General features: G+C 42.2%; 2 protein-coding genes across 6 annotated transcripts in view; one reads left to right on the top strand and one right to left on the bottom strand.

Annotated features, from left to right (window-relative positions):
- LOC140191307 (cullin-9) overlaps positions 1-26,604 on the bottom strand; it is a 332,978-nt gene that overhangs the window by 170,185 nt on the left and 136,189 nt on the right. For 4 of the 5 annotated variants that reach the window (XM_072248616.1, XM_072248607.1, XM_072248588.1 and 1 more), the window contains 3 exons: positions 10,131-10,236; positions 8,710-8,937; positions 7,497-7,626 (listed from right to left, as the gene is read on the bottom strand). In XM_072248616.1, the coding sequence (XP_072104717.1) occupies positions 7,497-7,626; positions 8,710-8,937; positions 10,131-10,236 (464 nt within the window). The remainder of the gene's footprint in view (positions 1-7,496; positions 7,627-8,709; positions 8,938-10,130; positions 10,237-26,604) is intronic. The other variant, XM_072248598.1, reaches the window with a different exon arrangement.
- Positions 14,226-22,978, top strand: LOC140194177 (cullin-7-like). Its single transcript, XM_072251684.1, has 4 exons — positions 14,226-14,411; positions 15,993-16,175; positions 21,981-22,138; positions 22,753-22,978. Exons 1-4 carry the CDS (start codon positions 14,226-14,228, stop codon positions 22,976-22,978), a joined length of 753 nt encoding a protein of 250 aa, XP_072107785.1.

Below are 26,604 nucleotides of genomic sequence, written 5' to 3'. Positions count from 1 at the left end.
CCCAGAATGGCTGGAAGACCAAGATTTTCCCTGTAGAAGCGGGATGAAGGGGATTTGTTGCTACATCTACGACCAGTCTATTGAAGAAGATGGGGGTGAGGGGTCACTCCCTCCAACAAGCAATCAAGTCCTTGTCAAACGCAGCAGAAGAAAGCAGCAATTAGATTTGGATTAAAAGGAAAAAAGGAAAGACAACAACTGGGCTGCAAGATGAAGACAGGAGGGTATGGAACTGAGAGGGGTGTATCTGAGATGCCAGGTAGCACCATTGAGCCCTCTGGAGATGTCGTGGGCTTATCAACGAAACGTCAAAGAAGGAGGGTGCGTCAAACAAGGAGGGTGCCCACCTGATGACCCTGATGATGTACCTACCCTCCCTTGTCACCACTCCAAGCCCACTGCCAACATCGAGAGTGCCAACTTACTATAGGGACTGAAACATCAAGTCCCTACTTCCACGCTATTCGTATGTGGTTGAAGGCAACACTACTCATCCTCCCCATTTCCTTAACTTCCATCACTTTCTCCATAGTAAAACAAAAATCGAACAGAAATATTAAAAATATCTTCCATTTCTTTTGGTTCCACACATGCAACCATGCTGACCTTTTAAGGGATAAAAGATTCTCTTATTCTATGCTTCATCTTGCCTTCCAGGTCCTCAGCCTCTCTTTTTGCCCCCCCTAACTTAACCATATAACAATTACAGCACGGAAACAGGCCATCTTGGCCCTTCTAGTCCATGCCGAACTCTTACTCTCACCTAGTCCCACCGACCTGCACTCAGCTCAAAGCCCTCCATTCCCTTCCTGTCCATATAGCTGTCCAATTTAACTTTAAATGATAACATCGAACCTGCCTCAACCACTTCTGCTGAAAGCACATTCCACACAGCTACCACTCTCTGAGTAAAGACGTTCCCCCTCATGTTACCCCTAAACTTTTGCCCTTTAACTCTCAACTCATGTCCTCTTGTCTGAATCTCCCCCGCTCTCAATGGAAAAAATCTATCCACGTCAACTTTATCTATCCCCCTCATAATTTAAAATACCTCTACCAAATCCCTCCTCAACCTTCTACGTTCCACAGAATAAAGACCCAACTTGTTCAACCTTTCTCTGTAACCCAGGTGATGAAACCCAGGTAACATTTTAGTAAACCTTCTCTGAACACTCGCTATTTTGCTGACATCTTTCCTATAATTCGATGACCAAAACTGTACACAATACTCCAAATTTGGCCTCACCAATGCCTTGTACAATTTCAACATTACATCCCAACTCCTATACTCAATGCTCTGATTTATAAAGGCCAACATACCAAAAGCTTTCTTCACCACCCTATCCACATGAGATTCCACCTTCAGGAAACTATGCACCATTATTCCTAGATCCCTCTGTTCTACTGCATTCTTCAATGCTCTACCATTTACCATTTATGTCCTATTTTGATTAGTCCTACCAAAATGTAGCACCTCACATTCATCAGCATTAAACTCCATCTGTCATCTTTCAGCCCACTCTTCTAACTGGCCTAACTCTCTCTGCAAGCTTTGAAAACCTACTTCATTATCCACAACTCCACCGCACTTAGTATCATCTGCATCCTTACTCATCCAATTTACCCCCATCATCCAGATCATTAATGTATATGACAAATAACATTGGACCCAGTACAGATCCCTGAGGGACACCACTAGTCACCAGCCTCCAATCTGACGAACAGTTATTCGCCACCACTCTCTGGTGTCTCCCATCCAGCCACTGCTGAATCCATTTTACTACTTCAATATTAATACCTAACGATTGAACCTTCCTAACCAACCTTCTGAGTGGGACCTTGCCAAAGGCCTTACTTAAGTCCCCAACCTTTTTCGCACTGCGGAACGGCTGACCGGGGGGGGGGGGTTGCCAACGGACAAGAGTAGCAGTCAAATACGCTGGGTTTATCCCGAGAAAGACTACAATGACCATGAAGCCTTGTGCGGGCACCAGTGCGCATGCATGTATGATTTTTTTTCTACAGATCGTTTTTGGCAATTCTGTTCGGGGGGAGGGGAGGGCGGTGTTAATCACAACCGGAATATAGATGATAATTAGCTAATACACTCAATTTTGTTTCTAAAAGGGTTTATCTAACGAATTTAATATTAAACACATATTTTCCTCGCATGAATATAGTGATAAGTCAATTATCAGGGCAGGACAGGGGGGCTTGAAGTAAATGTTGAACAAACTTCCAGTAAAAGTGGTAGAGGCAGCTTCGATATTATCATTTAAAGAAAAATTGGATAGGTGTATGGACAGGAAAGAAATGGAGGGTTATGGGCTGAGTGCAGGTCGGTGGGACTAGTGAGAGTAGCGTTCAGCACGGACTAGAAGGGCAGAGATGGCCTGTTTCCGTGCTGTAATTGTTATATAGTTATATAAGTCAATAGCATCATAACATTTTAAGTATCGTTTGGATATTAAACACGCAGCACGTATTTTCCCTGTATGAACATATAAAATCATTGCAACACACCAATATCGCTGAATCAGTGGGAGCCCTGGGATTGTTTTCCTGCAACAAGACGGTCCTATCGAAGGGTGACGAGAGACAGCGATATTCGAACGGGGTTCCTTATGTCCAGTCTATTCCGCAAATTAGTTTTCGTTGCATTCATTGCAGAGATACGTTGGAAATGGAAGCAACGTTTCAGTGCTTTCATGGCTATCTCAGGATATTCAGCCTTCACTTTGATCCAGAATGCCAGCAGAGATGTTATGTCAAACATACTTTTCAGCCCACCGTCATTTGCAAACTCGAGGAGTTGATCTTCTTCCCACGCTGAAATGGATGACGCGCAGGTAATGACCTCGCATGCGTAATGGGTCAACAGTGGACGTGACAGGGAATGAGGAAAGGTGCAGTTGACTCATATCGCCAAATCATATCGTTTCCTCGTGGCCCGGTAGCACACGCTCTGCGGCCCAGTGGTTGGGGACCACTGATATAGACAACATCCACTGCTTTACCCTTGTCAACATTTCTGGTAATCTCTTCAAAAAATTCAATGAGATTTAACAAACATGACCTTCCACGCACAAATCCATGTTGACTGTTCCTAATCAGACTCTGTCTATCCAGATAATGATACATACCATCTCTTACAATACTTTTCATCAATTTACCCACCACTGACGTCAAACTCACAGGCCAATAATTGCTAACAGGAACATAAAGATTCTGTACTCTTTTCAAAATTTCACCTTTAAATGACTGCTGTTACTCTACTACATTCTTCCCATAAAACAAATTGTCTCAATCCACTCCTTCTAAAACCTTTTGCTCTCCTCACAGTTAGCCTTTCTCCAAACAAAAATCTCAACCCTGGGTCCAGACCTATCCTTCTCCATAATTACATTGAAATTAATAGCATTGTGATCACTGGACCCGAAGTGCTCCCCAACACAAACCTCCGTCACCTGACCTATCTCATTCCCTAACAGGAGATCCAACACCGCCCCTTCTCTCATTGGTACCTCTATGTAGTGCTGCAAAAAACTATCTTGCACACATTTTACAAACTCCAAACCATCCAGCCCTTTTACAGTAAGGGCTTCTCAGTCTATGTGTAGAAAATTAAAATCTCCCACAATCACAACAATAGACAATAGGTGCAGGAGTAGGCCATTCGGCCCTTCGAGCCAGCACCGCCATTCACTGTGATCATGGCTGATCATCCAGAATCAGTATCCAGTTCCTGCCTTATCCCCATGACCTTTGATTCCGCTATCTTTAAGAGCTCTATCCATCTCTTTCTTGAAAACATCCAGAAACTTGGCCTCCACTGCCTTCTGGGGCAGAGCATTCCACATATCCACCACTCTCTGGGTGGAAAAGTTTTTCCTCAACTCCATTCTAAATGGCCTACCCCTTATTCTTAAACTGAGGCCTCTGGTTCTGGACTCACCCATCAGCGGGAACATGCTTCCTGCCTCCAGCATGTCAAATCCCTTAATAATCTTATATGTTTCAATCAGATCCTCTCTCATTCTTCTAAATTCCGGTGTATACAAGCTCAGTCGCTTCAATCTTTCAACAGTCTCGCCATCCCAGGAATTAACCTTGTGAACCTACGCTGCACTCCCTCAATAGCAAGAATGTCCTTCCTCAAATTCGGAGACCAAAACTGCACACAATACTCCAGGTGTGGTCTCACCAGGGCCCTGTACAGCTGCAGAAGGACCTCTTTGCTCCTATACTCAATTCCTCTTGTTATGAAGGCCAGCATGCCATTAGCTTTCTTCACTGGCTGCTGTACCTGCATGCTTGCTTTCAGTGACTAATGTACAAGAACACCCAGATCTCGTTGTACTTCCCCTTTTCCTAACTTGATTCCATTTAGATAATAATCTGCCTTCCTGTTCTTACCACCAAAGTGGATAACGTCACACTTATCCACATTAAACTGCATCTGTCATGCATCCGCCCACTCACCCAGCCTGTCCAAGTCACCCTGCATTCTCATAACATCCTCCTCACATTTCAAACTGCCACCCAGCTTTGAGTCATCTGCAAATTTGCTAAGCACAACCTTGTGCTTACTACAAATATCTGCTAACTCCTTACAAATTTGCTCCTCCAATTCTCGCTCCCCATTTGGTGCTCTATAATACACCCCTATAAGAGTTACTACGCCTTTCCCATTCCTCAATTCCACCCAAATAGCCTCCCTAGACAAGTCCTCTAATCTATCCTGCCAGAGCACCGCTGTAATATTTTCTCTGACAAGCAATGCAACACCTCACCCTCTTGTCCCTCTGATTCTATCACACCTGAAGCAATTAAATCCAGGAATATTTAGTTGCCAATCATACTCCTCCTGTAACCATGTTTCACTAATAGCTACCACATCATACTTCCAGGTATCAATCCATGCTTTAAGCTCATCCACCTTTCTTATAATGCTCCTAGCATTAAAATAAATGCATTTAAGAAATTTTCCATCTCTGGTTATCACTAACTGTGCAAACAACTTTACTATTTTCTTTTTCTTCCTTCTTCCCTACATCTGTTCCTACACTCTGGTTCCCCTCCCCCCTCGTATCTAGTTTAAATCCACCGGAACCTCTCTAGCAAACCTACCTGCAAAAATATTTGTCCCCCTCCAGTTCAGATGTAGACCATCCCGCCGGAACAGGTCCCACCTTCTCTGGAAAACTGCCCAATTATCTATAAATCTGAAGCCCTCCCTCCTGCACCATGTCTTCAACCACATGTTAATCTGCGCTGTCTTACTATTTCTAAACCCGCCTGCAGGCGGCACGGGTAGCCATCTTGAGATTGCTATCCTGGCTGCCCTGTCCTTTAACTTGGCGCCTAACTCCCTAAACTCACCTTTCAGGACCTCCTCACTCTTCCTACCCACGTCATTGGTCCCTACATGGACCGCGACATCCGGCTGCTCACCCTCCCTCTTGAGAATACTGAGAACTCGATCTGAAATATCGCGGACCTTGGCACCAGGGAGGCAACAGACCATCCGGGATTCTCAATCTCTTCCACAGAACCTCTTATCTGTCCCCCTAACTATCGAATCCCCTATCACTACTGCTCTCCTCTTTTCCCTCCTTCCCCTCCTTCCTTCTGAGTTGAGGGTCCCATCTCGGTGCCAGAGACGCAACCACTGCAACTTGTCCCTGGTAGGTCATCCCCATCAACAGTATCCAAAACAATGTACTTATTATTGGAGGGAACGGCCACAGGGGTGCTCTGCTCATTCTGTCTATTCCCCTTCCCTCTCCTGACAGTCACCCAGCTACTGTCTCCTGACTCTTAAGGGTGACTATCTCCCTGTAACTCCTCTCTATTTCTGCCTCTGCCTCCCGAATGATCCGAAGTTCATCCAGCTCCAGCTCCCTAACTTGGTTTGTCAGGAGCTGCAGCTGGATGCATCTTTCACAGGTGTAGTTATCAAGGGCAACTGTGCTCGCCCTGACTTCCCACATCCTGCAAACGGAGCACTCAACTGCCCTAACTGCTGCCTCCATGACCTTCTTTTAAGGTAACTAGATTTATTAAAGGAACTTACCCGGCCTCACCTTACTTGGAGTGAAGCTCTTCCTCAGCCTCTGCTCGCCGAAACCTCAGGAGCCAAAGCCTTCCTACTCTGTCTCCCTCTACTCTGTCGCCCACTCCGTTAATCTGCTCTCTTTTAAATACTCCCGCTACCTCACGGTCCGACTTACACGCTCTTAAGTGCACTGCTATTCTTCTTCTAGTCAGAGATTCACTAGTTCCCAATTACTTATGCACAGTGTACCAGGGCCTCAATATCTCTCGTTATTCAGGATTCCCAAAACCTATTATCCTTATCCCTCTCCCCAACAAGGAACATGTGGGCCCTGAACTTTTGATATCACACATTTCGAGTCCTCTCACTTGACAGTTACTCCTTACCTACATGCACTCTCACCCAATCAACCACTGCAAGATGCCAGCTAATGGCTCCAAAATGAAAGGAAGTGGTGTCATTTGCAAATGGACATGTTTGCTTCAATGAATTTTTGGATGTTTCTTTATAAACTTAGGTCATCTCCATATTTTCTCTTTAAATTTGCAAGTTCTTTAAATTTCAGCATATAAATTCTGATAGCAATTCCAATTAAATGACCATAAAACCAAATAATCCTTCAGATGCAATCCCTTACATTAGAATATTAGTTAAGAATTTATTCTTTCATTCACAGGCTGTTGGGAGCTGTAGGAAAGGCCTAAATTTTAATGTCTATCCCCGAATCCCGTGGAAGTATTGCTGAATAGTTTTGTGTGGCTGGTGCCACTGAAATGGTCAACATTAGCACAAAAGATGACAGTCTGAGCTGGGCACTCAATGCCAGTGAGGACCTGTTACACTTTTTTTGCGAGAGTAGGTCATTTCCTCGAACTCACCCACTACCTTATATCGTGTGGATTTCACTAAGGTTGGTCCCTATGATCACAAAGGCTGAAGAAGGCCAAGATGGATCACTCTTTAATATTTGAGTTGCAAATGCTTCAGCCTTCCATAATAGATTTATTCAGGTTCCTCCATTGTTGAGAAAGTAAACAGTTCCTCATTAGTTGTTTAGTCATCTATCAACACTCAGGACTAGGTAAGTCAAGACTGGGGAGCTTTGATCTGATTGTCTGAGTGTACTATTGTCTGGCTCCATCTATAGCCTGCTACTTCTGGGAGTAGTCCTACTGCATTATCACTAGCTTGTGGAACAAATTACAAATGCATACATGAAATACCACTTACCAATTTGTTCTGAGATAGCACTTGTTTTGCCTCCCAAACATTCAGGAGTCATGCTCCATAGAATTTAATGCAAGATTGATTGAATTAAACTCTGTGCTGCAATGAGTTTCAACTACATATTTCTGTCAGCAATATTGTTTTTAAGTTATCTTTACTTCAGCAAAAAACCAGATGCTTTCTTTTAGCTCCACACATAATTTAAACTTGCCGTGATTCAGTCTGTTATCATTGAGCCGCTCGGACAGACCTTGACAAAGGTTCCTCAGGAATACATCAAAGAAAGGGATATTGATTGGTTGATGACTACGTCTATGTTCCTCAATTTGTCCCAAAACCATCTGCAAGAAAAAAACAACAAACATGCGTGCTTAGGGTATAAGGAAAGTTCAGTCTTCTTAATCAAAGGTGCTCAGGAATATAACTGATATTGGGCATCTTAGATTCCAATTTGCAGGGGAGGAAGGAAGGTCAGTGCTCTAAACTCACATATGAAGTAACCAAAGATACTACTGTGAAATATCACTGCATGTGGACCATGTAGTATAAAGCTCAAAACTTTCTTTCCATCTTCGTCAGGCCTAAGTTTATAAAGTACCTTTGCCACAATGGGCTTAGGTGAGAAAGAAATGTCTTTAGAACCATTGCCATACTGGTCATATTGGGAGAAAATAATTTATTGGGAATGGAAATTATAGAAGTTATTTATATCCTTGCATGTCTCATATAGGACACTAGGGAAATACCAACTGTGTAAAGGTATATTCCCAAGTGAGACAGATAGCAACATCTTTTTTTTGTCTACAGCTATATCATCTATGATTTTACCTCAGATAACAGTGAATTAATCTAGCAGGAAATAAAAACTCAAATTCAAATTTCTGTGATAAATACTTTAAGGACTTGCTGAATTCCAATTTAAACTGATTAAAAAAAGAAGTAAGGGCAGCAGAGATAATAAGCTCCCAGAGAAGTATATTACAGTTCAAACACTGAACCAACCCATCTCCTCTGGAATGCTTAGTGGGCAAATGCACTACTTGGTGTAACACAGAGCCACATCACATGGAAATGTTTCAATTGTGGGTCTGTAGGTCTGTTATTGCAGTTCAGCCAGGTTTGGAAATAAGGTCTCTGAGGCAAGTAAAGAAGAAAACAGCAATTATCCATGATGCACTCCACATCTGGTGCTAATCGAGTCTCCACCAATTCATATTGAAGACATACAGCAGATCAGGATAAGTTCAGGCTTGACTCAATGATCAATCAATTTTTAAACATATTCCTAAATTCAATCAAGCAATTGCTGGAAGGTCCACCACTTGTTGCATAAGTGTGCTCCACTGCAAGAATCAACATTTTTATCATAAAATGGTGAAAAGTATTTCACTGGACGAGGAGCCACACAGAACCACTTCACATACCTGTATACATCCAGCAAGGATACTAGTGGTCATTTTCTTGTATAGGCTGGCATATTTTTCACAGTCACTGACCAAATCTCGGAGCTCTGCAGCCAGTAACAAAGCTGAACTGTGCTTGTCTAATGCCTTAGACAGTGCTTCCTTTGAACCAAGCCGACACATAACTACTGCGTAATCTTTGTTCACTGTAGCTAGCCTGTGTAGAAACCGTATAAAATCTTGCAACACCTGTAGGAAAAAAGGACAACTTCAATCACCTGGAACTGGGAGGTTTACTTGCTGAATTAACAGCACCTGCTGAATCAGTGAACTACCTCATAAATTTACACAAACAAGGAAAATCTATGATTTTACCTCAGATAACAGTGAATTAATCAATTTCAGCCAGGGCATATCGATGGACAAATTCCTATCCCATCTCAACTTTTTCCTTTCTTTCTGAACTTCCATTTTGTTGTCTTCTGCACACTGGTTGAATGCCCAAGCTGGTGCGGTCTTTGATTTATTCTATTTATTGATTCTATTTTGGTTATTATTCTATTACAAATTTATTGAGTATGCCAGCAAGTAAATGAATCTCAGGATTGTATATGGTGACATACATTTACTGTGATAATAAAAGCACTTTGAACTCTCATCCCTCTTTCACCTTGCACTCATCCTCCCCGTCACTCAATCAGATTTTCCCTTTTGTTCTCTCCTCCCCATTTATCCCATAAAATTATTTTTATCTCTTTTTTCATTTGTGAAGAACAGCAATCTGAAATATTAAACTCTATTTCCCTCTATCCTGATCAATTCCATTTAACTTCAGATTTACAGACTTTGTACCTTAAAATTACTTACTTGATTTGTACAAAATATTTATTCAAGTAGAAGCAAACAGCAATTATTCCATCTGGTAAATCACTTGTTACTTTCTGGTATCAATTATCTAAATCTGTGGAATATCTGCCATCTCTAATGAACAGCATAAAGCTAACAGTTAAACTATTTTAGTTAGAGCTGGTAACAAATAATTCAATTTTGTACTACAACTTTACTAATGATAACACTGCCAGTTACACAGATATCAATCCTTGAATATTGATATAACTGAGCAATGTGAGTCAAGGATGAACACAAAAAGCAATTTAATGCTAAGACCAAAAGGAAATAAAATGATGCAAATCAGTGGTAAGTCGATGCCAACATTCAACTGTTTATACTGAGTTGAAAAGAATGCAAAGACAGGAATCCAATCTGTAACAGACACCCAGGAAAAACATCATGAATTAGAAACACAGCTTGAATCCTGTTCTAGCAAAGTGCATGTATTGATAAAAGAGGTGAACAGTGAAAAATATTGTGCCTTAGGAAGAACAATCAATTGATATCAACTGCATTAGTAACACAATAAACTAGGAATCTAGGCTTCATACCTCTCGGTCATTACTGAAGGCAGTCATGGATGACAAACATGGTTCAATACTTTCATGCCAGGGCAACAAGTCTTCCTGATAATTATCCAAAAATTTGCTCAGAATTCTGAAAAAAACAAAAATAGACAACATTTAGATTATTGGTCACTAATTTGTTTCGTTCTCATAGAATTATTGAAGACAGCAATTTTGAATCAAAGGATGGTTTTTAACTTCTTCCAACGATTGTGGCAAAATCCAGTAAAAGGTCACACAGACCAGAAGAATAATAAACAAGTCCCTGCTGGCAGTGAGCTGATCACTGAGATGCAACTTATCACAGCATTGCCGTATAAAAAGATGCTGAGCAGCAACAGGTCTGCTAACAGGATCTTTAATCATGATCCGTTTGCATGGTCAGCACACAGTAGATCTCAGCACAGTGCATGAGTGATGTACAAGGAGACTACTGCCATCTACTGGACAGCAGTGTATAACAGACTCAGCAAACGAGCAACAAAATCACATTTAAGACACCAGTGGACTCTGGCAGAGCTCAGGAAACAATCCCTTTGTGAATTTCACAGAATAGGGTCCCCATGTTGCATTACATGCATTACACAGTTTATTCACTCCATGCAGTCTCCATTGCACCTGAATCTAGAGTTATAATTATAGATGCAAGATCAATCTTCTGGATGGTGAACCGATGGAAAGCATCAGGACTGGATAATGTCCCTGGCCATGTCATTAGATCCTGTGATGATCAGCTGGCAAGCGTATTTGCAAACATTGTTATCCTTTCCCTGCTTGAGGCTGTGGTTCCTGCCTGCTTTTAAGACCACTATCACCCAGATACCCAAGAAAAACAAAGTAATACAACTTAATGACTACTGCCCTGACATCTACCATCATGAAGTGCTGTGAAAGGCTGGTCACATGAATCAACACCAACCTTCCAGACAAACTCACCCACTAGAATTTGCCTACCACACTGAAACAGATCTACGGCAGACACCACCTTCCTGTCACTACACTCATCACTGGAGCATCTGGAAAGTAACAACATCTACGTCAGACTATTGTTTATTGCCTACAATTCTGATGTCAATACTGTTATTCCAAACAACTCATCACCAAACTCTAGATCCTGGGAGTCAACAGCTTGCTCTGTAACTGGAACCTTGACTTCCTGACTAACAGACCACAATCAGTAAGGATAGGTATCCATACCTCTACCATGAGTATTCTAAACACTGGTGCTCCACAAGATTGCTTCCTCAACTGCATATACTGTGTACACTCATCCCTGCACAGGCAGATGCTGCTCTAAGTCCGTTGTTTGCAGACAATACCACTTTAGTTAGCTGTTTTTTAAATAACAATGAGTCACAGAATAGTCAGGTAGGGAATGATATCGCGAAAAAATGTGGAGTGTTTGATCTGAGGATAAGTCTTTCAGTAGTTTATCCGGTGGTAGCTCCATGGAAGCTTGTATGGCCTGACATAGACTAGCATTTGTTAGAGGTAAAAAGAAAAGAAAGATATAAAACAGATTTGGTAAATGCATTTAATTGTCATGTGATGGAAAAGTATAGTGATTATACTCACATTTATACAGATGGAGCGAAGGAACCTGAAACAGGAGTGACAGGGTTTGGGGTGGTAATACCAGCAAAAGAAATTGGAATCAGCAGAAGAACATCTAATAAGTTAGGGGTAACACACATAAAAGTTGCTGGTGAAAGCAGCAGGCCAGGCAGCATCTCTAGGAAGAGGTGCAGTCGACGTTTCAGGTCGAGACCATTCGTCAGGACTAACTGAAGGAAGAGTGAGTAAGGGATTTGAAAGTTGGAGGGGGAGGGGGAGATCCAAAATGATAGGAGAAGACAGGGGGGGGGGGAGGGATGGAGCCAAGAGCTGGACAGATGATTGGCAAAAGGGATACAAGAGGATCATGGGACAGGAGGTCCGGGAAGAAAGACAAGGGGGGGGGGGGGGAGAGAGAGACCTAGAGGATGGGCAAGGGGTATATTCAGAGGGACAGAGGGAGAAAAAGGAGAGTGAGAGAAAGAATGTGTGTATAAAAATAAGTAACAGATGGGGTACGAGGGGGAGATAGGGCATTAGCGGAAGTTAGAAAAGTCAATGTTCATGCCATCAGGTTGGAGGCTACCCAGACGGAATATAAGGTGTTGTTCCTCCAACCTGAGTGTGGCTTCATCTTTACAGTAGAGGAGGCCGTGGATAGACATGTCAGAATGGGAATGGGATGTGGAATTAAAATGTGTGGCCACTGGGAGATCCTGCTTTCTCTGGCGGACAGAGCGTAGGTGTTCAGCAAAGTGGTCTCCCAGTCTGCGTCGGGTCTCACCAATATATAAAAGGCCACATTGGGAGCACTGGACGCAGTATATCACCCCAGCCGACTCACAGGTGAAGTGTTGCCTCACCTGGAAGGACTGTTTGGGGCCCTGAACGGTGGTAAGGGAGGAAGTGTAAGGGCATGTGTAGCACTTGTTCCACTTACACGGATAAGTGCCAGGAGGGAGATCAGTGGGGAGGGATGGGGGGGACGAATGGACAAGGGAGTTGCGTAGGGAGCGATCCCTGCAGCATGGAGAGAGGCGGGGAGGGAAAGATGTGCTTAGTGGTGGGATCCCGTTGGAGGTGGCGGAAGTTACGGAGAATAATATGTTGGACCCGGAGGCTGGTGGGGTGGTAGGTGAGGACCAGGGGAACCCTATTCCTAGTGGGGTGGCGGGAGGATGGAGTGAGAGCAGATGTACGTGAAATGGGGGAGATGCGTTTAAGAGCAGAGTTGGTAGTGGAGGAAGGGAAGCCCCTTTCTTTAAAAGGAAGACATCTCCCTCGTCCTAGAATGAAAAGCCTCATCCTGAGAGCAGATGCGGCGGAGACGGAGGAATTGCGAGAAGGGGATGGCGTTTTTGCAAGAGACAGGGTGAGAAGAAGAATAGTCCAGATAGCTGTGAGAGTCAGTAGGCTGATAGTAGACATCAGTGGATAAGCTGTCTCCAGAGACAGAGACAGAAAGATCTACAAAGGGGAGGGAGGTGTCAGAAATGGACCAGGTAAACTTGAGGGCAGGGTGAAAGTTGGAGGCAAAGTTAATAATGTCAACGAGCTCTGCATGCGTGCAGGAAGCAGCACCAATGCAGTCATCGATGTAGCGAAGGAAAAGTAGGGGACAGATACCAGAATAGGCACGGAACATAGACACAAGTTCGAGGATAGAGGGGAAGCCTTTTAGGACCGAGATTAGGAAAAACTTCTTCACACAGAGAGTAGTGAAACTGTGGAATTCTCTGCCACAGGAAACAGTTGAGGCCAGTTCATTGGCTATATTTAAGAGGGAGTTAGATATGGCCCTTGTGGCTAAAGGGATCAGGGGGTATGGAGGGAAGGCTGGTACAGGGTTCTGAGTTGGATGATCAGCCATGATCATACTGAATGGTGGTGCAGGCTGATGGGCAGAATGGCCTACTCCTGCACCTTGTTTCTATATTTCTGTGTTTCATCACTATGGCAGCGAGCGCCCATCGACTTTGCTGGACCATTCATGGACTCTTTATCTTTTTAATTGCCGTTGATGCACATTCCAAATGGCCAAAGGTAATCAAAATGAAGACAACCACATCGGAAAAGACCATTACAGTGCTGAAGACCATGTTCACCAGGAATGGCATACCAGAGCAAATCTGCACAGACAATGGACGACAATTTGTCTCTGAAGAATTCCAAAGTTCTGTGAAGAACAATGGAATCAAACACTTTACGTCGACTCCTTACCATCCATCTACAAATGGCTTGGCAGAAAAATTTGTACAGACATTCAAGATAGCCCTCAAGGCAAGGGACAGTGAAAATCGACCACTACAACACATGATAGACAGCTTCCTCTTTGCCTATTGTAATGCAGTACATGCAACAACTAACCAGACTCCAGCGATGATGTTTCTGAACAGGAACCTGAGGTCCTGCATGGATCTTCTCAAACCAACATGGAGCTTCAATGTGGGACAGTCAGTTCTTGCACGGGATTACCGGACTGAAAAGTGGCAGCCGGGTATAATTTCCGCCATTGACTGGCCACTGATGTATAGAGTACAGGTGGGAGAGAATGTATGGAGACGTCATGTGGATCAAGTCTTGGATGTTCAGGTGGAAAACACAACAACATCTTGCCCTGACTCCCTGGACATAGAAGCAAACACCCCTGATGTGACCATATCAGCCTCGCCCGCAGATAAGCCTGTTATTAGTGCTGAGGACCCGCTTGATGTACCTGTGGAGACTAATTCCCCAAATCAAACGTTGCAGGGCAGTCATTACCCAGAGAGGCAGAGAAGCCCCCTCTCCCCAGAGACTTCAGCTATAATAATAATAATTATTATTATTACTACGTTACTTTGTTATAATTTCATAGTAATAAGTTACTAATTAAACAGTTGGTGGGCATTTGTATATTAAGGGTACACATCCAGTATTTGTAACAGTATTTGTTTAGAGTAGTGTCCCTAAAAAAAAAGTTGATACACTTTTAAAATAAAAGGGGAGGAGTGTACCATATAGCCGACTGTATAATATGAGACTGTTTTATGTTGTAGTAACACATTATTGAGCATGCGCTATTGGGCTTGTATTGATCTGTAAACATGTGTTCAGTTCGGGTTCCGAAAGTAAAAGCCCCTGTTAACAGCTCCAGTCTCTAGCATTTTTATTAATGATATTGTTGTGTAAATGGCCACATACACAGCAATGCTACGAGGAATGAACATTTACCCAACTAACAGAAAACATAGTTGAGATTAATGGATCATTTTTTTAACTACTTGGGTATCCCAAGAAGGTGCTGGGATCCTGACTTTTTACAATCTATTTTAATTATTTGGGTAAAGTTAGCAAGTGTATCATTCTCAAATCTACTGATGATACCAAGTTGGGAAACTGACTTTTGAGGAGTTCACAGAATCTGTAAGGAGACTTTTACTTGGTGAGTGGGCAAAAGTTTGCCAAATGGAATATGAGGATACCTCTTTTTTGTATAAAGATTGGAAGAAGCAGAATATTGTTTAAATGGAGATTGACTACACATTGCTGAGGCTGTCCTTGTACATGAAACTCAGAAAGTTAGCCTGTAGTTACAGCAACTGAAAACAGAATGTTGGATTTAATTGTAAAAGGTGTGTTGTACCAAACATAAGGAAGATGCTGCAGGTGGACAGGACATCGGTGTGTCTGTATTTAGAGGGCTGCATACCATTTTGGCCTCTTAATTTAAAGAACAGTGCACTTGAAGTTTTTCAGAAGAGCTTCCATGGTTGTTTCATTCCATGAAGGAATTGATTTATGAGGAGAGGTGAAGCAGTTTGGGTCAATGCTAATCAGAGTTTATAAGTGATTTTTTTAAACATACAGTATGCTGAGGGATCATAATAGAGTTAATAATGAGATGTTTGTACTTTTGGAGGAATCGAACTAAAGAGCATAGTTTCAGAATTAGAAGTCACCCATTTAAAGCTGGGATAAGGAGGAATTTCTTTTCAAAACTTTGGAATTTTCTACCTTTTCATAGTTCTGTAGAGGAGAAATTATTGGAAGTGTTTAATGTGGAGGAATTCACAAAAAGTACATCTGAGGCTATGATCAGATTAGCAGAGATCAGGTGGTGGAACGAATTAGACGGTGCTTTGTCCTACTGTTTCCTTCATGTAATTTCAGATCAAAAAATGGTGCTTTAATTCATTGCATGGTAGTGGAATGGGGAGGAGATAGGAAAATTTCACATGTTCATTAAATGACAGACTGCACATTTTGAATGCATGCATTTCATAATTTGTTGCTTTGTTTTTCCCTCACTAGGTTAAACGATTCCTGGATGGAGCATGGAATTCCCCTAATTTTGTTGAACGCTACCGGGACATATACCTAAAGCTGAAGAATGCTATGGAAGAACTATTTGGGCAACAGACTGCCTTTGTATTGGCATTGCGCAAGGGCTTCTCTGCAGCATTTCTCCAGCTATCCCACCTCACTGCTATGCACGTAGGTTAATCACCATTAAAGTAACTGTGTTGAAATCCTGTTCTCTAGGATGGCAGTGGCTTGCTGAACCCTCACCAAATATTGACAGCTTGACTTCAAAATTACAGCATTGAACCAGACTAATCATCCATCTGCCATTGTTTGTATTAATATTCAACACAGCCCTTTTAAGTCTTTATGTATATTTAAGTCAGAGGTTGATAGATTCTTGATGGTCAGGGCTCGAAGTGATACGGGGAGAAGGCAGGAAATTGGGGGAGGGGAAAATCGGATCAGCCATGATGAAATGGCAAAACAGACGTGATGGGCCGAATGACCTAATTCTGCTCCTATATCTTATGTCCATGCAGGCAACATCCTCTGCCTTCATCAACTTTCCTGGTAACTTGCTCGTAAAATTCAGTAAGGTCGGTGAAACATGACCTACCAAGCATGAAGTCATATTGACTATCCCTAATCAGTCCCTTTCTTTCCAAATACTTGTATATCTGGTCTCTTAGTATATGTTCCAATAGCATACCCACTATTGATGTCAGGCTCACCAGCCTATAATTACCTGTCTTATCCTTAGAGCCTTTTAAAAACAACAGAACAACATTAGCTATCCTCCAAACCTCCCGGCACTTTACCAGTGGCTAAGGATGTTCTAAATATCTCTGCTTGGGTCCCTGCAATTTCTGCACCAGCCTCCCACAGGGTCTGAGGGAAAACCTTGTTTGGCCCTAGTGATTTATCCGCCCTAATTTGCCTCAAGGTAGCAAATACCTCCTCCCCTGTAAACTGAATACGGTCCATGACTTCACAGCTTCTTTGCTTCACTTCTGTAGACGCTGTGTGTCTCCCAAGTAAATACAGATGCAAAAATTCCATTTATGATCTCTCACTTATCTTTTGGCTCCATTCATAGATGAGCACTCTGATCTTCCAGAGGACCATTTTGTCTCTTGCTGTCCTTTCTCTCTTAATATATCTGTGGAAACCCCTGGGATTCTCCTTCACCTTGTCTGCTAGAGCAATCTCATGCCTTCTTTTAGCCCTCCTTAATTCGTACAGTCTTCGCTTGCATTTCTTGGACTCCTCAAATACCTCATTTGCTTCTTCCTGCCCACACCTGCTGTATACCTCCTTTTTCTTAACCAGGGCGTCAATATCTCTTGAAAACCGAAGTTCCATAAACCTGTTATCCTTGCCTTTTATTCTGACAGGAACATACAACTCTGTACTCTCAAAATTTCACTTTTGGAGGCTTCCCACTTACCAAGTACACTTTTTGTCAGAAATCAACCTGTTCCATGCACACTTGCCAGATCCTTTTTGATACCATCAAAATTGGCCCTTCTCTAGTTTAGATTCTCAACCTGAGGACCAGACCTATTATTCTCCATAATTATCTTGAAATTAATGGTATTATGATCACTAGACGCAAGGCGTTCCTCTACACAAATCTTGTATTGCACTCTTTAGTTGGAATCTCCATGTACTGATTAAGGAAGCTTTCTTGAATACATTTGACAAACTCTAGCCTATCCAGCCTTTTTATAATATGGGAGTCCAGTCAAAATCACCTCCTATCACAACTTTATGTTTCTTGTAACAACCTGCGATCTTTCTACAAATTTGCTCCCCTAAATCCCACGGACTGTTGGGCGGTAATAATATAGCCACATTAACATGGTCATCCCTTTCTTGCTGCTTAGTTCGATCCGGGTAGCCTCAGTAGATGAGCTCTCCAGTCTGTCCTGTGAGCATTGTTATGACATTTTCCCTGACTAGTAATGTTACCCCTCCCTTTTTAATCCTTCCCACTCTAACACATCTAAAACAGTGGAACCCTGGAACATTGAGCTGCCAGTCTTGCTCCTCCTGCAACCAAGTCTCACTAATAGCCACAGTGTCATAATTCCAGGTGCTGAATATGCCCTAAGCTCATGTGCCTTTCTTACAATACTCCTTGTGTTGAAATGTACACAACACAGAACATTAGTCCCACCATGCTCCTTTGGATTTGTGACTTGGTATGCATGTAAGTTAACAACATCTTTCCCCACAACTACTCCATTATCTGCTCTAGTGCTCTGGTTCCCACCCACTCCTCGTAACTCTAGTTTAAAGCCCCTTTCCGTGCAGCACTACTAAACCTTCCCACAAGGATATTAGTCCTCCTCCAGTTCAGCTGCAAACCAATCCTTCTGTATAGGTCACACCTTCCCTGAAAGAGACCCCAGTGATCCAGAAATCTGAAGCCCTCCCTCTTGCACCACCTCCTTGGCCCTGTGTTGAATTGTCTTTTCTTATTATTTCTGGCCCCACTAGCATGTTGGATGGATAACAATCCTGAGATCACAATGCTGGAGGTCCTGTCCTTTAGTTTAGCACCCAACTCCTAAACTCACTTTGCTGGACTTCATCACCCTTTCTACCCATGTCATTGGGTCAGACATGGAAAATGACATCTGTCTGCTCACCCTCCCACTTAAGAATGCTGTGGACTAGGTCCAAGATGTCCCTAACCTAGCATCTTTAGGTCAACATACCATTAGGGAATCTTGTTCTTGCTCACAGAACCTCCTGTCTCTTCCCCTAAGCAATGAATCTGCACTCTTCTCCTCTTCCCCTTCTGAGTCACGGAGCCAGACTCAGTGCCAGAGTTCTGGTTGCTGTGGGTTTCCTCTGCTAGGTCATCCTCCCCAGCAGTATCCAAGGCAGTATACCTGTTTTGAAGGAAGCATCCACAGAAGTACTCTGCACTAGCTGCCTATCCCCTTTCCATCTACTGACATTCACCAAGTTACCTGTGTCCTGCACCTTGGGTGTACCAATCTCCCTGTATGCCTTGCTGATCAACCCCTCAGCCTCCCAAATGATCTGGAGTTCATGCAGTTTCAGTTCCAATTCTTTAACAGAGTCTGAAAGAAGCTTTAGCTGGATGCGCTTTTTGCAGGTGTAGTCATCAGAGGTCTGTCTGCCTTCTCACATCCTGTAAGAAGAATATTTCACTACCTTGCCTGGCATCCCCACTGCTCTAATTGTGCAATAGAAAGCAAGAAAGAAAAATCTACTCTCCTTACCGAAGCCTCTAAACAGCCCACTCTAACACTGGCCCATTCACACAATGTCCATGCTGCTTCTAAACCTAACTTTTTATAATTACGCACACTGCAACATCTCCATGGGAGCTGTGACGTGCAATACGCCCTGACTGCCCCCACTTGCTTCTTTTGAACTGTGTCTTGCTATGCAATTCAAGGTCTCTTCAGAAATTGTGGTGGCAGAATGTCTTGACTGACCCACTCGCTTTTTTTGAACTCTTTCTCCTGCTATTGCCTTGGCCTTTGGATCCAAAGAAATATGCTTGTCTCTTAAATGTTGTCCAACTAATCACTTTATAGGAATTCTGGGCAAGAATGGGCATCAAATGCTGACCTTGCCAGTGTTACCATACATACAGAAAAACACATGACTTGTTCAGCTACTGTACATTTACCAACCGTTCAACTTCACAGAATCTTATTCGGTGAAAGGATGAGAATTGATAGCAATTAAGACCAACTCGGTCTCACAGACGTTGGATTATTATTAGGCCTCCACTTATGTTTAATAAAAACAATACAACTAAAAGTCAATGCCTATGTGAGAAAAATGAAATTGGAAAGAGATGTGTTGGAAAGAAATATGTCATCGAAACATGGTAGCAGGTCTTTTGGTCCAGCAAGTCCATGTTGACCAAGGAAACCCATCTCAGCTACTCCCATTTGCTTGTATTTGGCCCATATCCCTTTAAGGTTTTTTCCTATCCATGTATCCGTCCAGTGTTTTTTTTTAGTATTCGCCTCAACCACTTCCAGCTCATTCCATATACTGACCACTTTCTGGCTGGAAAGAAAGTTGCCTCTCAGGTTCCTGTTAATTTTCTCCCTGCTCACCCTAAACCTTTCTCCTCAAGTTCTTGATTCTCAACCTTGGGAACAAGATGGTGTGAATATACAGAATCTGCTCTGCTGAGTTTGACTAGTAGTTCTGGTGGTTAGAAATAGATAAATTTCTGCGTGTTGATATTATATGAATTATTTTTCCAAATTTTAATGCTACAGTCCTGCATCTCTGCTCTGGAGATTGATAGCATATAAGGAATATTACAACGTTATGGTAAGCGAAAATGTAAACATGTTAGAACTAGGGAAAGTCGTGAGTTGTTATCATTCTAGTACATGAGAGAGAAGGTTTAGAAGTTCCTCCTCAGATTCCCTTTAAATATATCACCTTTCACCCTAAACCTGCAGCTAGCAGCATGACATATTCTCAAATGAAGGACCTTTATAAAAATATTGATGGTAAAAATAAAGATTGACTTTCCAAAGATGGTCTGTATTGTCACTGGTAAAGCCTGAGTGACACTGACCTTCTGTAGTGTCACACAAAATCTTGGAGTGACATACATCTATTGTGCTTCCACTGGTGCAGACTCGGATACATCAGCTGCGCTTGTTACCTCTGCTGGAGAACTATTTTTTCAATTATATTTTGTAAGTCATTTCCTTTCAGTGTATGTACAGTATTCTTCACCATTCTTTTTCCTGGTTTATTGTGAAATTGGTTTCAACTAAATTAACGATAAAAAATATTATTTGGAATGACTGAAAGCTTAGACATGAAACTATACTATTGAGAAGAAAGGGTGATGGCCCGGTTGAGGGATAGGGAATTTTTGAGGAAATGAAAAGATGTCTAAGAGCAAATGGGGTGTATGAGCCCAAAGAAGGCGGAAAAATAATTGGAGAAATATGGAAATCATTAGAAGGCTAAGATGTGAAATAAAGGAATTGTTGGACTGGTCTGAAAGTTGTTATTACTTAAGGGTTTTTCTGCTTAAGTTAATGGACAAGTATCTAGGTTGATTGAATTACATATTGGAGTTTGAATATCACCAACCACAGCCAGGAAATTTAAATTCAAGAAATTAAAGAAACCTAGGTGAGGACAACTGTTATCTGTAATGAAAACTATGAAAGTACAGGGTTTTTGAAAAGATCCTCTCACTATTGTCCTTCAGGAAAACACATCTACCATTTTCACCAAATCTGACCAACCAGTGTTGTTAATTTCTAACTTTCTCTGCTTTAAATGCTAGATACAGCTACATCTTATGCATAAATAAAAGGATTATGTTTAAGTAAGTAAGTGTTGATATTTTCAGTTCCTTAGCTAGGTAAAATTTGTATGAGTCATAAGCTGAGGTAGGAGCATTGACAGGTAGCGTTCTGTTACAGGGGTGGAATAATGGGTTCTTTGTGATGGAGAAGAAATTATGTTCAAAGACAGATTTTGTTAACAATACCTGGGTATTGGGTGAAAGTGGCAGAGGAGCAGGATAAAATCAGTCGGGATGGAAGTAGTCATTTCAGTTTATCCCATATTTAACTAGGAGAAATTCCAGCGCATCCTGAATTATTATGACAGATGGAAAATCTTTCCACTGCTGTATTAAGGATGAGATCCTGATAGGAGATGTTTAAAGTTTTGAGTAACAGGCTAGGATTTGAGCAGCATTGCTGCAGTCAGGGTATTTGTAAAAAAAAAAGATGCAGTAGCAGTTTGCAGGGAAAAGGGATGTGTTTTGGGAAGACTTATTGTAGTCATGAAAGGGAGGATGCCAAGAATTCTTTGGGATGCATCTTCAATTTTTGTAATGGGGTCAGGAAAGGAACAGTCTATCAGGAATCGAGTAAAGGAAGCTGGAAGAGATGTGAACAAAGTTGGCAACTTTCATGTAAAGGATCTTGCTCTAAATGTAACTCTATTCTTCAGGTTAGTGAGCAATTTGCACAGTACATTGATCGACGGATTCAAGAAAGTGAAATGAACATAAGTAATGTGGAAACGCTAAACCAGCTGCAGCAGGTCTTGGAGCCAATGCTGTTCCTTTCAGGACTTGAACTTGCTAACACCTTTGAACATTTCTACAGGTAATTTGTATGGATTATAAAAATGCATATCTACTATTTGATTCTTCAACCATCCTGCAAAGCCCTCATCACTATCTCAGATGACCATGTGCTGCAGCAACTTGCCAAGGTTTCTTCAACAACTTCCAAATCACTACCATCAGTTAAGAATGCCATCACTTTCAATTTTGTTGTTCTAAATTTTTTAACCAGTTAAAATTAAATGTTTCTGGGTCAAAATTCAATGACCCTGAATTGAGAGGATTTTTTTAATATTAGTTTTTAGGATTTGGCATTGTTGCCATTTATTGCCCTTCCTAACTGTCCTTGAGAAGGTGTGTGTCATTGCCTTGGACTGCTGCAGTCCTTGAGGTGTTCCCACAGTTGGGTATCAGAATTCACTTCAGCAATTTCCAGATCAGGATTTTGTGCAAATTGGAGGGGAACTGGGGTGAGGTTCCCTCATACCTGCTGTCCCTGACAGAGGTTGTGGATTGTAGGAGCACATTTACCATGTGAGTTGCATTGATTTGAGGAGCTCTTACCTACTTTTACTACTAAATATTAACAGCCACTCCAAAAGTACATTTTTGTGTTTTTTTTTCTCTCTCTCAGCTGCTGTTTCTCTTTCATAGGTACTATCTGGCTGATCGGCTACTGGCCCAGGGCAAAGTGTGGCTGGAGCGAGCTGTGATCGATCATATTGGGACCTGTTTCCCTAGCAGGTACCCTCAACAGATGTTGAAGAATCTCACTGAGTCAAATGATCTACAGCAGGAGTTTCACCTCTACAGGCTGCAGCAGCTCGATAGGAAACTTGAGAGCCTGGATGACGAAGTAAGTTGTTGTGTGTCCAACTGACACTTGTAAGCGTGACTGGAAACAGTTTTTGTAATGATCAGTCCTCTCAAAACCAATCTGTAGCAGTTTAGTATATTTATTTTATTTCTTTAAGAACATTTGTTGCAGAACGAAATGGCTTGCAGTTGTTGATAGAAATTGCCTTCATTGAAATCTCACCGAAATCTCCTGCGTTAACAATGTAACTTGAGGTCAAGCATTGTCCTTAAGTTTTCAGTTTAGGTTGCAGAATTATTTCAGGGGTTTCCCTGTTGCAATATTTATTAAGACCATTTTCCTGTACTTTCTGACTTTCATACTTTTCTGTTTTTACTAAGTACTCCTAGGTTACCTTAGCTTGGTGTGTTCTGCTTAGAAGGTACGAAATTATAAATGTCATGAAGGAATCTTCTGGATTCAATGAGGTGTCATAATTATGAACATCAGAGGCTTCCAGTGGGCCTGATGTAAATTTAAAGTGATGGTAATTTAAATAGATTGCCTTGATCCTTCAGCATAACGTGTTGAAGAACAGAGATTAGGAGGTATTTTTGAATAAAGCTTTGAAGATGGCAGTACAGGTGGAAAAAGCAGTGAAAGAGTTTTGTTGCCATTGAATATAAAAATCTAGGTTTTAGATTTGTGGTCATTGGGATTTCTTCTGGGGAAGATATAACCCGAACAAAGGGGACGGGTTACATCTGAACTTGATAGGGGCCAATGTCCTTGCAGGGAAGTTTGCTGGAACTGTTGGGGAAATCTTAAATGAGATTGATGGGGTTGGGGGGGTGGGGTTAACCTGAGTTGACAGTCATATGATGGAGCAGTTGGTGTAAAGGTAGATACAACGTGTAGAGAGACTGTCAGGAAGGATAGGCAGTAAATAGGGCATAATGCATTGCAGTTTGATGGGCTGAAATATGTTTAATGCAAGATGTATCAATAAGAAGAGTGATGAACTTAAGAGCATGGATCAATACTTAGAGCTACAGTGCTGTGGTCACTACAGAGACTTGGCTGTCAGAAGGGCAGAGAAGGCTGCTGGGTGCTCCAGGGTTTAGATGCTTCAAAAGGGTCAGGATGGGAGCCAGAAGAGGTGGGATAGTGGCATTGCTAATCCGTTGCAGAAAGGGAGGACGTTATAGAGGATCATTTACTGGTCAGTGTGGGTGGAAGTCAGAAACAGGAAGGGAGTAATCGCTCTATCATGAGTATTCTATAGGTCTCCTAACAGCCTGATAAGTAAACCAGTAGGCAAATTTTGGAAAGTGCGAAAATAACAGGGTTTTATTTTGTCTTGAGTGACTTCAGCTTCCCTAATATTAATTGGCACTTCATTAGTGGAAGAGATTTAGATGGGGCAGTGTTTGTTAGGTATGTCTAGGAAGGATTCTTGATCCAGTATGTGGACAAGCTGACTAGAGAAAGGCCATACTGGATCTGGTACTGGGCAATAAGCCTGCTCAGGTGATGGATCTCTCGATGGGTGAGCATTTCGGCCAGAGACCACAACTCCTTGACCCTTTAGCTTAGCCTTGGACAAGGATAGGAACAGATGGTATGGAAAGGTATTTAATTGAGATAGAGATAATCATGATGCTATTAGGCAGGAACTTGGGAATATAAAGTAGGAACAGAGGTACTCGGAAATGTACAACTAAAATGTAGAGGTTGTTTAGGGAGCACTTGCAGGAGTTCTGGATAGGTTTGTTGCAGGGAAAGGATGCTAGGGTGAAGGAATAGTGGTTAACAAGAGAGATGTAACATCTAGTCAAGAGGAAGAGAGAAGCATACTTAAAGGCTTAGGAAGGAAAGATCAGACAGGACCTTTGAATGTTACAAGGTAGCCAGGAAGGACTTAGGAGAGCTAGAAGATGACATGAGAATTCCTTGGCGAGTAAGATTAAGGAATATCCCAAGGTGTTCTACAAGTACATGAAGAACAGGAGGATGACTGGCATGAATGATCAAGGCTAATGAGAATAGGTTAATGTGCTGGAATATGTCGAGGCTAAGAAAGAGGCACTGTTGGCAGGGTGAGCAGCCAGTTATCTTGGTACATGTTGGTACCAATGACATAGATAGGACAAAGGAGGAGTTCCTGAAGAGAGATTTCCAGGAGTTAGGAAGGAAGCTGAGAAGCAGGACCTCCAGGGTAGTAATCTCGGGATTGCTACCTGTGCCACGTGCTAGCGAGGGCAAGAATAGTAGGATCAGGCAGATGAATGCATGGCTGAGATACTAGTGCAGGGGGCAGGGCTTCAGATTCTTGGATAATTGGGATCTCTTCTGGGGGAAGTATGACCTGTTCAAAAAGAATAGGTTACACCTGAACCCGAAGGGGATCAGTATCCTGGCGGGAAAGTTTAATAGAGCTGTTAGGGAGAGTTTAAACTAATTTGGCAGGGGGATGGGAACCGGAATGACAGAGCGGAGGAAGGGGAAAACAGAAATAAATCTAAGATAGTGAACAGGAAAGACAGGCAGGTGATGGGGCAAATTTGTAGCCATTGGGATGAGTTGCAGTGCAATAAAGTTGCAGTGAAATCAAAGCGAAAAGTACCAAACACTGGTCTTAAGGTGTTATATTTAAATGCACGCAGCATAAGGAATAAGGTGGATGATCTTGCCGTACAGCTACAGATTGGCAGGTATGATATTGTGGCCATCACTGAGACATGGCTAAAGGATGCATGTCTCTGGGAGCTGAACGTTCAAGGATACACAGTGTATCGGAAGGATAGGAAGGTAGGCAGAGAGGGAGGCGTGGCTTTATTGGTGAGAAATGATATTAAATCATTAGAAAGAGGTGATACAGGATCGGAAGGTGCAGAATCTTTATGGGTTGAGCTAAGAAATCGCAGGGGTAAAAGGACCCTGATGGCAGTTATTTATAGGCCTCCAAACGGCTGCAGTGATGTGGACTACAAATTACAACAGGAAATAGAAAAGGCTTGTCAGAAGGGCAGTGTTATGATAATTGTGGTGGATTTTAACATGCGAGTGGATTGGGAAAATCAGGTCGGCACTGGATCTCGAGAGAGAGAATTTGTAGAATGTCTGCGAGATGGCTTTTTAGAACAGCTTGTTGTTGAGCCCACTAGGGGATCGGCTGTACTGGATTGGGTATTGTGTAATGAACCGGAGGTGATTAGAGAGATTGAGGTGAAGGAACCCTTAGAAGGCAGTGATCATAACATGATTGAGTTCACTGTGACATTTGAAAAAGAGAAGCCGAAATCTGATGTGTCGGTATTTCAGTGGAGTAAAGGAAATTGCAGTGTCATGAGAGAGGAACTGGCCAAAGTTGACTGGAAAGGGACACTGGCGGGAAAGACAGCAGAGCAGCAGTGGCTGGAGTTTATGCGAGAAGTGAGGAAGGTGCAAGACAAGTATATTCCAAAAAAGAAGAAATTTTCGAATTGGAAAAGGATGCAACCGTGGTTGGCAAGAGAAGTCAAAGCCAAAGTTAAAGCAAAGGAGAGGGCATACAAGGAAGCAAAAATAAGTGGGAAGACAGAGGATTGGGAAGTTTTTAAAAGCTTACAAAAGGAAACTAAGAAGGTCATTAAGAGGGAAAAGATGAACTATGAAAGGAAGCTAGCAAATAATATCAAAGAGGATACTAAAAGCTTTTTCAAGTATAT

Source organism: Mobula birostris, chromosome 2 (genome assembly GCF_030028105.1).
Source record: "Mobula birostris isolate sMobBir1 chromosome 2, sMobBir1.hap1, whole genome shotgun sequence".
Taxonomy (NCBI): Eukaryota; Metazoa; Chordata; class Chondrichthyes; order Myliobatiformes; family Myliobatidae; genus Mobula; species Mobula birostris.
The sequence above is the reverse complement of the archived record's forward strand: the minus strand, read 5'-3'. Positions and strand labels throughout refer to the sequence as shown.